This window comes from Apteryx mantelli, chromosome 1 (assembly GCF_036417845.1).
Source record: "Apteryx mantelli isolate bAptMan1 chromosome 1, bAptMan1.hap1, whole genome shotgun sequence".
Classification (NCBI taxonomy): domain Eukaryota; kingdom Metazoa; phylum Chordata; class Aves; order Apterygiformes; family Apterygidae; genus Apteryx; species Apteryx mantelli.
This window is the reverse complement of record NC_089978.1, coordinates 152,476,982-152,492,298: the sequence shown is the minus strand read 5'-3', so window position 1 is coordinate 152,492,298 and position 15,317 is coordinate 152,476,982. Positions and strand designations below refer to the sequence as shown.

The window sequence follows — 15,317 nt, the reverse complement described above, 5'->3', positions numbered from 1 at the left end:
TGCAAGGCGAGAGGCTGCATCTCATGAGAACAGCCTCTGCTCCCTATCCATCTCTGTGAGGAAGCCAGTAATATATGCAACTTTGTGAGCCCCTCTGCTCTTGCTGTAACTGAAAAGAGGTTTTATTGTGTTTCAGGCCCCCATGGACATATCCAGCATGGAGAAGAAGTTGAATGGAGGTCAGTACTGCACCAAGGAGGAATTTGTGGGCGATATGAAGACCATGTTCAGGAACTGTCTAAAGTACAACGGTGAAGGCAGTGGTAAGAGTGCTAAGATGATAAATTCATCTGTTTGGCAGTGCTGACTCAAAACGAGCACTGAACTCTCCCTACTCACCAGTACTTGACTGGTGCTTATTCTCTTTCAGAGCATTTGCAGGAGGCAGGAGTAGAGGGTAGGAGCTCTTTACTTAATAAGACCTGGGGTTTCAGCCAGGTTTTTAGTACAGTTGTCATGTCGAACTGGGGCCTGGCATGTTAAGGGACCCCCATGGTGGTAGGTGATGAAGGCAGAAGGTGCAAAGAGAGGGAAGTCTGTTTCTTTGTGAGCTCTTTCCTTTGTGTGCTTTCATGTGTCTGTGTGCTCCTTTGTCTCATAATATCTGAGTAACAGACTTTGTGGAGCATAGGAGGCTGGTTAGCCCCCAATTTTTTTGAATACCACAAAAAAAGTGAGGAATGCACCAGGCATGTAGCCATTTGGATGGAAAATGTGGGGTTTAGATTCCTTGACTATTGGATGAACAGCATGAGTTTGCTAATGGGAAAACCCGATTTAATTGCTATGCCAATTAAAATTCTGCGTGTTGCTTAGGTAAGAAATCAATTCCCAGATGGTGGGTCATCATTACAGGCTGTGTCTCACCAGCACCACCCTGAAAGGGAAGGTAGTTAGAGCTACCCGGCTTGTCAGTGTAGGCCCCAAGCAAAGCATTCCAGCACTGCCACAGGGAGAGTTCTGTTTTCTGAGGATCTTCTGGGTTTGTTCAGTGGAAACAACTGTAAAGTCATTTGTTCCAAGGCCATTAACACCTCTCACATGTCTTTTCCTTCCTATCCACTTCAATGAAAAGTATGAGCCTCTCTGAGCAGAACAATCCTGTGGAAATACACTAGTATTTGTACTAGCTTTTGTGTCAGGGTCAGCAAGTGCTTTAGAAACTGTACAGAGAGAAATCTCTTTGTTGATTTTTCCATTTTGTAGCATGCAGCGGAGATTTGAACCAGTCCAAGAAAAGCCTTTGACTGTAATCAGATAGCATTGCTGGAAATTTACATTTCTTCTCTCGGCTTTCTGCTGGCTAACTGTGCAGGTCATGCATCTCTGCAAACAGAGGTGGTGTTTGTCATTGTGTAAATCTTGGCACTACTCTGGAACACTAGGTTAATGCTGACTGTGCAAATCAGGCCACTAATGCTATTTTGTCATGCCTTTGTGCCTCTCCTCCAGTGGGGTTACTGAACAGATCTGATGCTGTGTTGCTTATTAAATTTAAGAACATAAACAAAAGTGGGTTAGTTACAAACAAAAGTCTTCCTCAAAGAAATTTGTAGGAGCGGAAGATGTTTTATCTGAATGTGGAACATTAGAAATGAGGAAAGTCTGATGTTGTATAATTGTTCCTCTCTGTAAGGCTCTGTCCCTGATGTTGCTGGGGGTTTTTTGACTACAGAATATACCAAGATGGCCTACAACTTGGAGAGATGTTTCCACCGAGCAATGATGAAGCACTTCCCTGGGGAAGATGGAGACACAGATGAGGAGTTTTGGATCAGAGAGGATGGGAGGCGGGAGAAGAGGAGCCGGAGGACTGGCCGCTCCAGCACTGGCAGTGTTTGGACTCGGTCGCGAGAGTCAGAGGGACCAGGCAAGAGGCAGCAACGCCTGGAAAATGGAGGGAAACCCCCACCATATCGAGCTACTTCCAGGGCTCCTGCTTCCTCCTCCTCTTCCTCCTCCTCCTCCTCCTCCTTCTCCTCCTCCTCTGCAGAGGATCCAAGTGGCAACCCAATGCAGCCTGCTCGGGAAGTGGGCCCTTCCAATGGACGAGGTTTCCCTCGCCCGCTGCAGTACGGCAGCATGCCCAGCCCTGTGCCACATCCCAGCCAGATGGTAAGGAGTGGTTTCTGCTGTTTTGCACCGATCAGGTGCATGGAGGGAGGTAAAAGAGAATAAAACTGTCTTCTGTAGAATCCCCCACTGTGTGGCAAGAGTCTTTCCCAAGAGATTAAGAGTCAAAACTATGGTTTTTAGAACTTAAGCTTTTCAGCCCTAAGATTTAAACTGATTCAGCTCACTCTTCCCAGGTCTCCATGTAGCTTTCTGGGGGAAAAGAGGATTGAAAAGAATACAGTCCATCTTAAGAGTAGCCAGGGCTGGAAAAGTAGCTACTTTTGTAGTGGGAGGCTGTTCCAGATTGATACCTCACTAGTTAGGAAGAGTCTGCTAACTTTTTGCATGGCCAGCATGCACCCATGCATGCCTGAGCCAGCACTGTCCCCCACCTCTTTTCTCTCCTTGGTGAGTTACCCCATTATGCCTGTAAAGCAGTCACATTCCCTCTTTTAACCTCCGTTTTATGATGCTGAACAAGCCAGTCTTCTTTTGTCTCAATTGTTTACAGCTGCCTGGTAACTTTGTGCCATCTGTGTGCTACTGCACTTCGTGTTTTGAGTATTTATAAAAGCAGTAAACAAAACTAAACGCAAGGCCACCCTGGACTGCTGTAGTGACCTCTGTTTAGCCTGACATTTCTTCTCTGAGTGCCACCTGTTCTGCCTGCCCTACGGACTGTTCCTCACCCATCCTTTACTGTCCTTTCCATTTAACCAGTGACGTCTGGTGTCAGTGACGTGTGGCATGCTGTATCAGCTGCTCCTCAGAGATCCAGGCTACTCCCTTTTTTTAGGTGGAAGTCAAACAAAATTACTGGAGCGACTCTTGTGATGCAAATAGTGGGAGCCAGCAGGAGAGGTGGAGCCAACAAGTATTTTGAAAGAAATCCAGCGTGTTCCCCCCTCACTCTGCTCATTTCCTGATGAACTCATACTCTTGAGATCTGCTCCTCTCCTTGGAGCTAACCACTGTCCTCTCCAATCTTCTTGCTTGTTTCCAACTAGATAGGTGAGAGGTGAATATATCGAGGCCTAAGCGCAGGGACAAGTGGCTGGGATGTGAATGAGGGTGACTCTTTGGTAGGGAGCTGTGCTGTCTTGTAGGAAAGCCCCCTGGTCTATAACCCGATGGGATCTCCAAAAAGCCTGTCCGCTTTTCTGTGAGGTTCTTTCAGTCCTAGTTTCCCCTTACGTATAGCCGCTCTGTTGCTTTGCTGCATCTCACAAGTGGTTTTATTTCTCCTCACACCACCCCCAGAGACCAGCCGTGCCAGGGACGTTTGGCCCTCTGCGCGGATCAGATCCAACTAAATTGTATGGCTCACCGCGAGTCCCAGAACCCCATCCTGGAGATCCGGTTCAGCAGCACCAGCACTTTGCCATGCAGGTAAAAGCCTTCAGAAATGCCGTGGTCTGTTTTCATAAGAGGCCACACCAGTGGCATCACTTCTCCTGGGAGCAGTTGGCACCCATCAGTCCTTTCCTGTTTCTTCCTGTGACTCTTGCGGTGTGACAGCTCTCATTAAAACCCACCCCTTCTCTCTCTATCTCTCCCCCCAGCCAGCCGTGGGACTGAACGAACACCGAGGACATAGGTTGGCTACCTCTGAGAAGCAGGTGTGTGCAGGACCGACGCACGTCGCTGGCCTCGGCCCCCGGCCCGGAGCCCTGCAGCTTGGGCGGATGAGCGGCCCCCCTCCCGAAGCCGTGTACCCGCCGGCACAGTTCCAGCAGGGATTTCTTCCTCCGAGGCACAACGGGCCTCCCATGCAGCCACCAGAGAGCCCGGAGGTCCCCCCGGGCCACATGTACAGGCCCTACAAGTACCTGAACCGTGCACACCCGGCGCTGTGGAACGGCAGCCACGGCGCTGCCGGCCAGGGCACCCTGGGGCCCGAGGAGAAACCCGCCCTGGGACCAGGGCCCTCTCTCCAGCCTCGCGCCCTGAGTCACATGATGGACCCCCGGGCCATAAGGCCACCTCTGCCTCCTAGCCAGTGGTCTGAGCAATCAAATTTCCTACCTCATGGGGTTCCTCCCTCAGGATATATCAGACCACCTGGGAAAGCCGCTGGCCAGCGGATGCCACAGCCGCCAGCCTCTCTGTTTGGGGGGCCACCTCAGGTTCAAAGAGGGTGCCAGGGCGGGGACTCCATGATGGACAGTCCGGAGATGATTGCTATGCAGCAGTTGTCATCCCGCGTGTGCCCACCGGGTGTGCCTTACCACCCTCGCCAGCCACCCCCCCCACACCTCCCTGGGCCCTTTCCGCAGCTGGCTCACGTGGCATCCGCCAGCATGCAGCCCCCGAAACCCATCATGGGGAATGGGAACTCGCAGGAGCAGACCGGTCAGACCATGGAGCTGGAGAGCAACCAAGGTAACTCCTCTCATGCTGAGCTCATCTGCCAGGGCAGGCAGCCCCTGCCTGTAGCTTTGCGCTTTCCCTGCCCATGTGCATTACCCGCTTCGCCGTCGTTTGCTCTCACACATCTGCTACTTGCCCTCCTACATGGCACCGTGTTTTCCCATGCTCTGGTGGACCCTCTGCCCACTGATTGCCTCTTGCCAGAGAGAGGCGTTGGCTGAAAGCCATCAAGAGGCTTCTCTTCTTGTCCTGCTGCTGCCAGGATTTGTTCAGGATCTGAACAGCAAGTGCAGCTCATGCTATTCTGTGCATGTTCTTTGTGCGTACAGCAGCACCCCACAAACAGCCACACGTGTGCCTTGGGGAGTGAGGAGCTATGCTGTAGGGCTGGGAGCTGCACCCAGCATGTGTTGCGTGCCACTGAGGAGGAGGAGGGAGCACCTCCAGACCAGCTTTGCTGGGGAAAACATTCCTGCTCTTGGCCTCCAATCTCTTAGGGTCCCAAACTTAGTGGTGTTGCAGATGCGCAAAAGCTTTCTCTGCAAACGTGGCTTTATTTGGACTTGCACCACTAGAGAAGTGAAATATATGCCCTGACTTTCAGACTTACCCTGAGTCCATTTTAAATACTGGATGAGACTGAGCAACAAAACAAGTTTTATTCTAGAAAAGAGTTAAACTCTTGATTAAATAATTGTGGAGACATAGTTCTTAGGCATGTCTGGGGTTTTTTTGTTTTGGGTTGGTTTTTTTTTAATCTGAATTGGAATATATTTTATGCTTCAGCCATTGCTTAGGATTTTTCTAAGACTTTTTTGTTTGGCTGCCAGGGCACCAACAGTAGCATGCCAAAGGTCTCTTCTGTCTCAGTTATACCTGGCAGTTATCAGTGTGCCACTGGGGGCAAATGCAAAGCATAGTCTGTAATACTTCTAGGGCTCAGCTGGAGTTAATATAAAAATTGAATCTGCGAAGAGTTAGGTAGGAAAGAAGACATGTGAATAAATGGTTTAAATACAGTTCTTTTGGTATATGTCAGTATGGCTTCTCCTCTGAAATGCACACGTGCCTCATGAGCTTAACATCTCAAAATCTTCATGAAAGAGGAGTGCCAGAAAACCACTGAACAGCCATGTCAGTTTAGATGGGATGGCAGTGTGTCATATGTGCCACCAGAAGTTTCTTTCTAGCTGAATTTCACTCATTCTAGCTGGTAAACTAGAGATCAAAAAAAACTTAAAACAAACCTAGACTAGAGATCAAAAAACCCCAGAGATTTAAAAAAAAAAAAAAAAAAAAGTATTTTTTCATTAATTCTAGCTGGTAAACTTGAGATCAAAAACCTTGTATCTTTTATCAATCCCTTGTGTGTCATGCACTAAGAGGAAAGTCTTTCCTTGTGGGGCATTGCTTAAAACTCATTATCATTTAACTGTGCTAGATATAGAACAGAGACTGGGGGAGGACTTTGAGTGATTACAGGGCAGAGTAGCTGCATCTCCAAATCACAGTTGGTCGAAATATGGCAGTGATGGGCTTTGCAGTATCTTGATATGTGGTAGTGCTTTTGCCCAAGCTGTGGGTAGGCAGGGTTTGTGGACCAGAAGGGGCAACACAGCCTGAAATCGAGCTGTCGTTACCTCCGCTTCTTACCTCACTCTTATGTGGATCCTGTGGTCTCTCCCCACTCTGCCTCTCCATTAGGCAGTCTCTGCACACCCATGTGTCAGACCAAACCCACATGTGCAATGCTGGTCTGGTGCAGGTGTGATTTACTGGTGTTTGCAAACCATTGTGGCTCTGTATCTTAAGGCAATCCTATGGATTCAGTCCACACATGTCATCTTTCCAAGAGAGCTGCAACCTTATGAGCAATTTTTAAAGAGTTGTTTTAAAAGAACAAGCTATTAAAGGTTGCCTGACTTTGCAAAAACACAATTCAGAATCCTTAAAGAACTCTGAAAGAAAGATTTTATGTCGGAAGTGGGAGGGAGGCCATAACCCCACAGAATCTGCCTAGCAGTTGTGTAGTGCCATGCCCTGATAGCCCCATAGAGAAGTTTGAGTAGAAGATGGGTTATCAGAGACTTTGTAGTACTTACCTGGTCCTTGGTGAAAATGCCTTCATGATTTTAGAAAGTCACTCTCTTTCTTTTCCATTTTTACACAGTTAAAGTGGGATGCTTTCTCTATCCGAACATTAGGGATTTGTCAGACAGTGCTGCCCAGCAAATTTTTGCTGGGATCAGAAGCAAAGAGGATGTTAAGAGACCCAGAATGACAGAGGCTGCTGTCCTTCCTACCAAAAGTAGATATTGTGAGATTATTTTGGTAAATCTGGTTAAATTGACAGGAATTATTCTTTGGCAAATTGGCTTTGGGTGAGCATGAGTAAGCACATGTATGTTGGGCAGAGAGGGCTGATTTCCAAAATTAGACCCAGGGGCAACGTTTTCCCTCTGTCTTTCCAGTGGAGCCGCCCACCGGCATGGACGAGAAGGCTCAGTGCATCGGCATTCCCGACGGGGCCTACGCTAAATTCCTACCTCATCCCAAAGCCCCACTGCCCATGGAGTGCACCCGGCGCACCTTGCCCCCAGATGGGGAAGGAGACGGCTCTGGAGTGAAAAACGACCTGAAGGCAGCACAGAGCAAGAGTGCATGGCTAGTGGAGAGCACCTACGCCAGCCCAGGCACCCAGGGCTGCGTGAAGGACCTTGTGCCCACCTCTGAGAGAGGAGGGCCCATGCCCGAGAACGGGGCTGTGGGCGAAGGGCTCTCAGGCAGCACAGAAGGGAAGGGGATAGCTGCAAACCTGCTGGAGAAGCCTCTCTGTGGTGGGGGGAAGGCTTTGCCCGATGCATCCGTGCCTTGCATGGGTCAGAGCACCGGCCTCCCCAGCATGGACACAGGCTCCATGGGGGCCGCCCCAAACCAGTTCCACCCTCTCTACATGCCCGGTTTGGAATACCCAAATTCAGCCGCGCGTTACCACGTCAATCCAGGCCTGCAAGGGTTTAGCCCTGTGATGGGTGGGAAGCCACCGCCAGTGTCTCATCCGCAGCATTTTCCATCACGGGGCTTCCAGCCAAGCAACACCCATCCTGGCGTCTTCCCCCGGTACCGCCCTCCCCAGGGCATGCCGTACCCCTATCAGCCCCAGCCTCAACCTTCCTACCACCACTACCAGCGACCGCCATACTACGCCTGTCCACAAGGCTACTCGGACTGGCAGAGGCCTCTCCATCCCCAGGCCAGTCCCAGTGGGCACCTGCCCACTCACCCGCCCCTGGCCAGACCTCCTTTCTCCGACCGGGGGAACATGAGCAGCTTGCAGGGCTGTGAGGCACTGAGCGTTGCCCTGGCTTCTCCAAACCGCATGGACGTAGCGAGTGCCAAAGAGGTTTCTCCGAGTGACGGGCAGGATCTGGGGCCTAAAGATGAGAAGTCCGAAGAATCCCAGGAAAGGCCAGAGAGTCCCAAAGAGTTCCTTGATTTGGACAACCACAATGCGGCCACGAAGAGGCAAAGCTCGGTGGCAGCAGGAGAGTTCCTCTACGGAGCTCCCCCACCACCCCTGGGTTCGGGAATGGGATTTGGCCCATCGGCTTTCCCTCCCCATGGGGTAATGCTACAGACTGGCCCTCCATATGCATCCCGGCATCCCGCCAGTCATTTCCAGCCCCGGACATATGGATCACCCGTGAATGCTCACCTGTCCCATCACCCAGTGCCTGGACAGGCCAATGGCCTCTCTCAGGAGGGACCCCTGTACCGCTGCCGAGAGGAGAACATAGGCCATTTTCAGGCCTTGCTGATGGAGCAGAGAGGCAGTGGAGGTGGCATGGGGGGGCCACCCCAGGACTTGTATAGATCATCGGGGTAAGATTGTGTTTTCGGCAAGAAGGTGAGGTGGGAGGAGGGTGACACCAGGGTGACAAGAAGTGTTGGATATCCTTGAAAAGCCCTGACTTGAAACTGGAGGAGCTGGCAGGTGCTATTGAAAGGCTAACAGATTACTCATAGGCCCTTGGAGTAAGAGGACTCTCTTAGACCTTTCTACAAGCTGAAAAGAGTCTCATTGCAGCTTTTTAAAACAAGCAACATTAGCAATTGTGGAGACCTGTTAGCCTGTTCAGTCCATCCCTGTACCGCAGTTTTGTTTTATCTGACAGTATTTTCTTAATGCGTTGTCCAGTGTTGCACATCTCCTAAGCAAATGGGCTCTTGCTGTTTTGCAAGAATTTCATTGCATCTTTTTCAAAATGGAGCAGAATAGCTAACTCAAGTGGAAGTTAGCTTCCTGTTATCAATACCAATCACTTTAATGTCACCTCCTTTTTCCCCTCCTCTTCCTTTGTTCTTCCTCTCTGTTTCAAATTTCCCCCAAAGAAAATTAATTCTCTCAAAGAAAATTAGTTCTCGCTGAGATTTTGCATAACACGTTTTATTCCCAAGTGGAAAATTCTGCTATTCCAAAAATTCCATGTTCAGATTATATAAATATGCTGCTACTGTTACTGTTTTGTCATAGTTCCCACTATGTGACTTGAACGGTAAACTGTTACCTTGTAAGGCAGGTGTGGAGAAAAAGGAAATAAAGGAATTCCCTTCTTCCAGTATTCAGGAGACTTGGCTTACAACTAAGTCATCTGTTGGAGGAGATGGGGATGGATTTAAAGTTTGTGTTTTGGGGTAAAGCCAGAAAGAAGAGTATGCATGTGAAATGTGTGCTTGTATGTAAATGATTTGCATTCGGCCAAGTAGGTGGGATTTATTCTTGATGTTTGTGTGCTAAAATTCTCTCTCCATTCAACCTGGCTCCAGAATGCAAATGCATCAGGCTCAAGTTCCCTTCCCGAAGATGCCTACAGCAACCATGTCCCGGGAAGAGTTGACGCCACAAAAACCATCAGCGTTGTCTCTGGATCAAGTAAGGACCACCAAAGAGAACAGGGTTCAGATGCCAACCTTTTCTCTCTCCATCGTTTAAAGGAGTGAAGTATTTGCTAAGAGTGGAAAGCACTGGAGAAAGCTGGGAAGTGAACTCACTGTTATGCAGAGGAATTGGGGATGTCTCTGTTGTCGTAGCTGACTATAAACCATAGCCTGAGCTAACAAATATTGCTATGTGTTGCTGTGTAGTTGTATGAAATCATGAGACTATTTCTTTGTAAAACTGCCCCAACACTTGTTCTTCCTCTTCCAGAGCTAGTCCAAGGAAGGAAGACCCTCAAGAAGACGAAAGCCACACATGATTTGGACAGGGGGGAGGAGGGGCAAGCCTTCCTCCCACCCTCCCCTCACCCAAGCAGCACGGAGCTTCCTGGGGCTGTGGAACATGGTGCCACAATGGCTTTTGCATTGGAAACCCAGAGCGGGGCCGGGCCCCCAGCTGGCCGAGCAGCTGGCTCACCACCGCGGGGGAAGCATCCCAAACTGGTGGCTTTCCATGCCTGGAGACTGCATCTCATTCAGGGTTTGAGGGATATTTTGAGTGGGGAGGGCGGGGGTGGGGGATTGAAACTTTCATTGACTGCTAAACTCAGGTATATTTTTCAGGGTGGAAGAGGACGATGATGGAATTTTACTTGTAGTATTAACGTGTGTGTTTTGGAGCTGGATCCAGTTTACAGAATTTAACCTGTTGCCTTTTTAAATAAATTTCTGTTGTTGGTGAATGTATTGTACATAATGGGGGAGGGGGTGGGCCCAGCTTGTAGTGGGCTTAGCACTGGAGGAATCCTTAACTGTTTACAATCATGTCACACTGAAATCTTTCAGGATAGGGGGGAGTGGGGAGAGATGAGGGAATGTGTGATGACGACTTGCTGTCCTTCCTGTCCTCTGCAACTGAGACATAACATAGTTGTTTGACTGAGTAGCAGGAGTTGCTCAGGAGCACAGTGTGTCCTTCTCTTTCTCTTCTCTTCTTCCTCCTTTCCCCCTCACCCCCACATCTGCCCCCTGGATCCAGGGCCTGAGTGCACTTCCAGCTCCTGTCATCATGGGGGAACAAGGAAACCAGGACCAGGAATTGAAACCAGGACAGGACACTCATGGCATTGTCCCTTCTGCTAGTGCAGTACCCCTCTCCCTGCCTTTCTGATAGCAGTAATTTATGCTCTAGAAACTGGAAAATGGTATAATTGGTCATCTTAGACTTCTTTAGGTGAAACTAGGACAGCTAGGGTGTGGAGCAGCACCTGTCCATAGTAGAACAAATATTGTGCAAATCTGTAATCCCTTGCTGCCTTAGGAAGGGGAGCTGAGTCCCCATTTTTTCTTTCACTGTCCCTTGGCTACATTTCCTTCTTAGCAACAGCAGAGCAGAAGGTACCCCGGGATTCCCAACAACTCTAGTTTGCATGTGGAACAGGAACATGAAGCTGCTTGGGGGGAATGATTTGTTTGCTGCAGTGCAAGCCATCTGTTGGCCTGTGGTGTTGGCCTTGGTGTTTGCAAGTCATGGGTGAATCAGAACGCATTGCTTTGAGGCCAAACGGAGAGGTGCAATGGCTCGGCATGTGCAGCGAGGAGAGGGCTGCGTCCCTGAGTTGAGTGCACAAGGCTGTGGGTTCACTGAATGCATTTATTATTATTGATACCGTGGCAGCAAGTACTACAGTGCTAGTGGCAGCTTCCTTCATAGGCTATACCCAGTCTGAAGGGACTTTCCTCACCAGCCATACTGCAACTGGGGAGCCTGAACTCGCATTCTTAGCCAGAAACTGAAGTTCAAACATAACTTTGACCAATGGGTTCAGTAGAAATCTCATCTGCAGATATTTATCCACATCTTAAAGCTAACAAGCAAACACAGCTGAATATTCTTGGGGACAGAGTTGGGGTAAAACAAGGTGGAGATGCTCCACTGCAAGACTGGGCAGCAAGATCTGTCAGGGCCACAGCCCCAGTGTCAGCTGCAGGTTGGACTACAGGGACAGCGGTACAGGAAAATAAGGATGCGCTAATGTGCCAGCCAAATTGTGCTCCCATTGGCACAAGTGGCAGCAGAGATGAAGACAGAGCAGCATGCCACGTAGTCTGTGCTGCCAACTAGAGGAAGGTCTTCATCTCTGGGTTTCGGGAGAATTTTTCTGGCTGCTTTGTTGTCTTCACTGGTGCCTTCACCTGTACTAGCTGGATTTGTGCTAGTGTGCGCTACTGCAACACCTTTGTCCTGCTGCATAAATGTACCATGTGTAGGCATAGCTGAACAAACTGTGCGTAGCATCTGACTGGGCCATTACTCCTTCTGTCATAAGCTTTTGGAAATGCAAAAAGCCTAAAAGATGAGGAATATTCTTTCTTGAAATAGTCAGGATGAGGAAGGGCTATCATGTCAGTGCCAGTCCTACCAATGTGTCTTACTGCTCCATTACTACAGTACTTTTGCCTCTGATGAGCTGGGTAGGGCCAAAGTATTTTCCAAGCCTAACAGGAATTAAACAACTTATTGCTATTCCCACAAGCGTTTATCAGTTCAGTTCTCCTTACACCCTGCTGCAGCCAGCCTGTGAACTATAGCTGTTCTGTTTAGTCCAGGGAGTGCCTGGTTTAGCTGGTTCCTCCCCAAAGGAAGACTTGAGTATAATGTGAATTGCTTAAAATACCCAGTTATAGATGCCATTAAATTGCTAAAGGGAGATTTTTCGATGTTTTTTCATTTGTGTTTATCAAGCAGGGAGCAGCTGTCACTAGTGGATTGGTGTAGACTGGAATGCATAGTCTGGAAGGTTGTCCTTGGAATGAGAGGCAAGCAACTGCTCTCCGTAGCCAAGAACAAGGCTGTGGCTTGTTTGGACTCATCCCAGGTCTGAGGGTCTTCTGCTGGCGCAATGGCTGGTGGTGGGTTTACAGAAGTACCCCAGCCACCAGGAAATGTAGATCTGAGTATAGTTTTTAGTGCCATTCACTGAGTGGAGGTACTGAAACAGTAATAGGTATTTATTAAAAGCTGTGCAAATATATTTGCTGTTCAGGATAACAAACCTCGGACAAAAGAGAAAACAGTTGCTTCTTTTTTTAAAGCACATTTAAAAATGGAGGAAATGTAAAATATAACCTGTAGCAAAGTATTCGAAATTCTGGAAACGTGAATGTAGATTCTGCAAATGACCCCTGCCATACTTCAGCCTGTGTCTTCTCTATCACAGAGTTACCCAAATATTTGTAGTGCCTTTCAGCTTATTGTGAACTTTGTGGAACAGGAGGTTTTAGAAGCTAAACAAAACAAGCTGAAGCACTCTGGGTCTTCATCTGGAACTGGCACTTGGTTCTAGTGGTCATGGTATCTGGATGAGTATCAACCCCAGATCAAAACAGAGGAGAAGTAACGAAGGCAAGAATTGCTTGTGGTCTGTCAAGAGAGGGTAGTGTAGTGTCAGATAGTGATAGATATCCTAAGGATCCTGTGTGGTGTAATCCATCGACAAAATGGAAATCTGGGAGAAGGTTTTGACATGTAGATGGTAGATGAAACACAGAGTAGTGAAGCTGACTCCTGGGAGGATTTCTGGATAGATGGCTTTTGATGTAGAATTTGTTGAATTCTCATTACAGTGACTAACAAGCTGCTATTGTGAGGACACATGGTTTCTATTAAAAAAGTACTAATATAGTGTAGGGGGAACTATGACTGGGCTATAGGGATAGAACTTGCTAAGATTAGAGAGCTGCTTGTGGAATCTTAGCTCTGAGTTTCCAGACTTTCAAATGTTTTGTTCATAAATGTTTGAGGTTTTTTTCCCCAAAAAAAATCAAGAGCTCCATCTCACGAGGTACAATCTAAACAAATCATAGAAATTCCTGCCCCTCACAGTGAGAGGTCACAGTGGCTGGGAGTGAGTTGCTAAAATGGAGGACCAACAGAAATGTACAGAGAGAAGCAGAAAACCTGAATTTTACAGCTCATGGATTTCCAACCCCTGCTGTGTAGGACTGATTTGTAGATATTGTGACAGAGACAGGTTTAAGGAGAGATTTAGAAGAGAGTAAGATGGCAGCTCTGTATGTACAGAGTGGTGCTTTTCCCATGGGTTGGTATACAGTGCAGGAGAAACATAGCTGCATTTTAAAATATCCTGGATTTTGACTGTCAAGACTGACACTATCTTAAGTAATATTTTAACACAGTACAGAGAAATTCTGGACTCTGTGATTGGAACCCCTCTTTATCATCCCCCAGCATTGCTGTAATATAGTATATAACCAGTTGGTCCTTCTTCAGAAAGCATATTGAACTAGTGACTTGGGAACATTTCTTGTAGCTATTACTTTTCCCTATATGCAGGATGTGTTTTGCTATAATTACAGATTTCTTGTTGAACAGGACTATATAATATGTTGAACAAATAAGATTCTGTCCATGCTTAAGCATGCTAAAAGTTTCTTATGTTCTCAGAAAAGCTTTGTGCGCTACTCTAGCTTTTTAGCTGCTTGCTCTCCCTACTGCCTCCTCCTTTGCAAGCAGTGTATAGTGTGTTTACAAGCTCCCTAGATGCTGGAATGCCATTATAAATGCCATTGTATCAACTTCCCATGGGACTCTGGTAGCTTTGGACATCATAAGCAATATAGGCCCTGGCAATTCAACCAAGTATTTTAAGACCAGTAACTGAGGCTTCACAGTGATTTTTAGCTGTGTCCAGCAGAAGTCTGGAGTTTATAAATTCCATGGTGTTAGCCACCAAACCACTCAGTAGCAATCTAAGACACCAGTCTGCAATGAAGAGGACAAAAGAGGAAAGTAAATTTGAAGTTTCAAGGCCCAACTGTTTGATTTGTGACTTTAAAGTTTATGAAGACACTTTTCTTGGAACAGCTTCTAATTCTTTCTGATCTGCCAAATGACTTTCCCATGCAGACTTTCTGAAACAAATTTGTGGTGTGTATTTTTGTAAGTGTGGTTTCTCGGGGTCTTGGAGAACTATCAGCTTCTCAATGTCTTATCTGAAAGCTAGTCACAGAGGCTGTCTCCCATTATGCTGACTGAGACAGTTTTCCTGAAGTTTCTCTCTCTTTTTACACCCCAACACTTCTCCATTTAAAATGAAAGTATAATTAGACAACCTTCATTTTCCTCCTCTACTCATCTCAGTCAGTCTTCTGCACATCTCTATGATCAGCCAGGGTTATTGCTTTGCTCTTGTCAGCTTTGTTCTGCTTTTGTTTTCTGAGGAGACACCTTGGTGCTGTGATATGCATTGTGGAGTTTTGGAGAAGGTGCTCAACTAAGTGACTAGGAACCGCTGTCCCAAGGGGTAGCTTGGAGAAAACAAGCAGGAGAATCCGTAATGGTATAGTTGCCACTGGTTCCTCTCATTGCATAGCAACCATGCAACTGGGTCTGTTTTTAATAAGAGCTACCCATTAAAAAGTTTTTACTGCAGTGCATTGGTGGTAGAGAAGGTGCTCTTGCAGAATTCCTGTTTTGCTTTAAGTCTGGTGCTAGTGGTTGAACAGCAAGTGTGTGAGTGCTGTATCCTTTCTGTAAGGCCAAGATTGAGATAGCAGGCTATGAAAGTAGTGTTGCAGCTGCAGATCATGTGACAAGCTTTAAGAGCGTGTGCTTATTGTAGCTGAGAAAGCATCTCAAACGTTGACCTTCCAGCCTTTCCCCATCTGTACCTGTTTAACATACAGATGGGGGTAAAGCACATTCTGGCTTGGCAGGACCCCTGCCGCCCATGCGGAAGGAAAACGCTTTTAACCAGCACATAATGAACTAAGCATTCTGGTTTTCACTCACCACTGCCCACCTCCCTCTCCAGCCCACTGCTCTGAAAAAGAGCTGGGAGGGGGGATCCATTTCCAGCTGTCTCTGAATA

General features: G+C 47.7%; 1 protein-coding gene across 1 annotated transcript in view; it reads left to right on the top strand.

Annotated features, from left to right (window-relative positions):
• Nucleotides 1-9,688, top strand: part of CECR2 (CECR2 histone acetyl-lysine reader) — a 97,764-nt gene extending 88,076 nt beyond the window's left edge. The window contains exons 13-18 of the mRNA XM_067289856.1: nucleotides 137-263; nucleotides 1,676-2,115; nucleotides 3,376-3,504; nucleotides 3,678-4,497; nucleotides 6,957-8,367; nucleotides 9,313-9,688. Coding sequence (XP_067145957.1) covers nucleotides 137-263; nucleotides 1,676-2,115; nucleotides 3,376-3,504; nucleotides 3,678-4,497; nucleotides 6,957-8,367; nucleotides 9,313-9,478 — 3,093 coding nt within the window. The 3' untranslated portion in view covers nucleotides 9,479-9,688. The remainder of the gene's footprint in view (nucleotides 1-136; nucleotides 264-1,675; nucleotides 2,116-3,375; nucleotides 3,505-3,677; nucleotides 4,498-6,956; nucleotides 8,368-9,312) is intronic.
• Nucleotides 9,689-15,317: the final 5,629 nt, after the last annotated feature.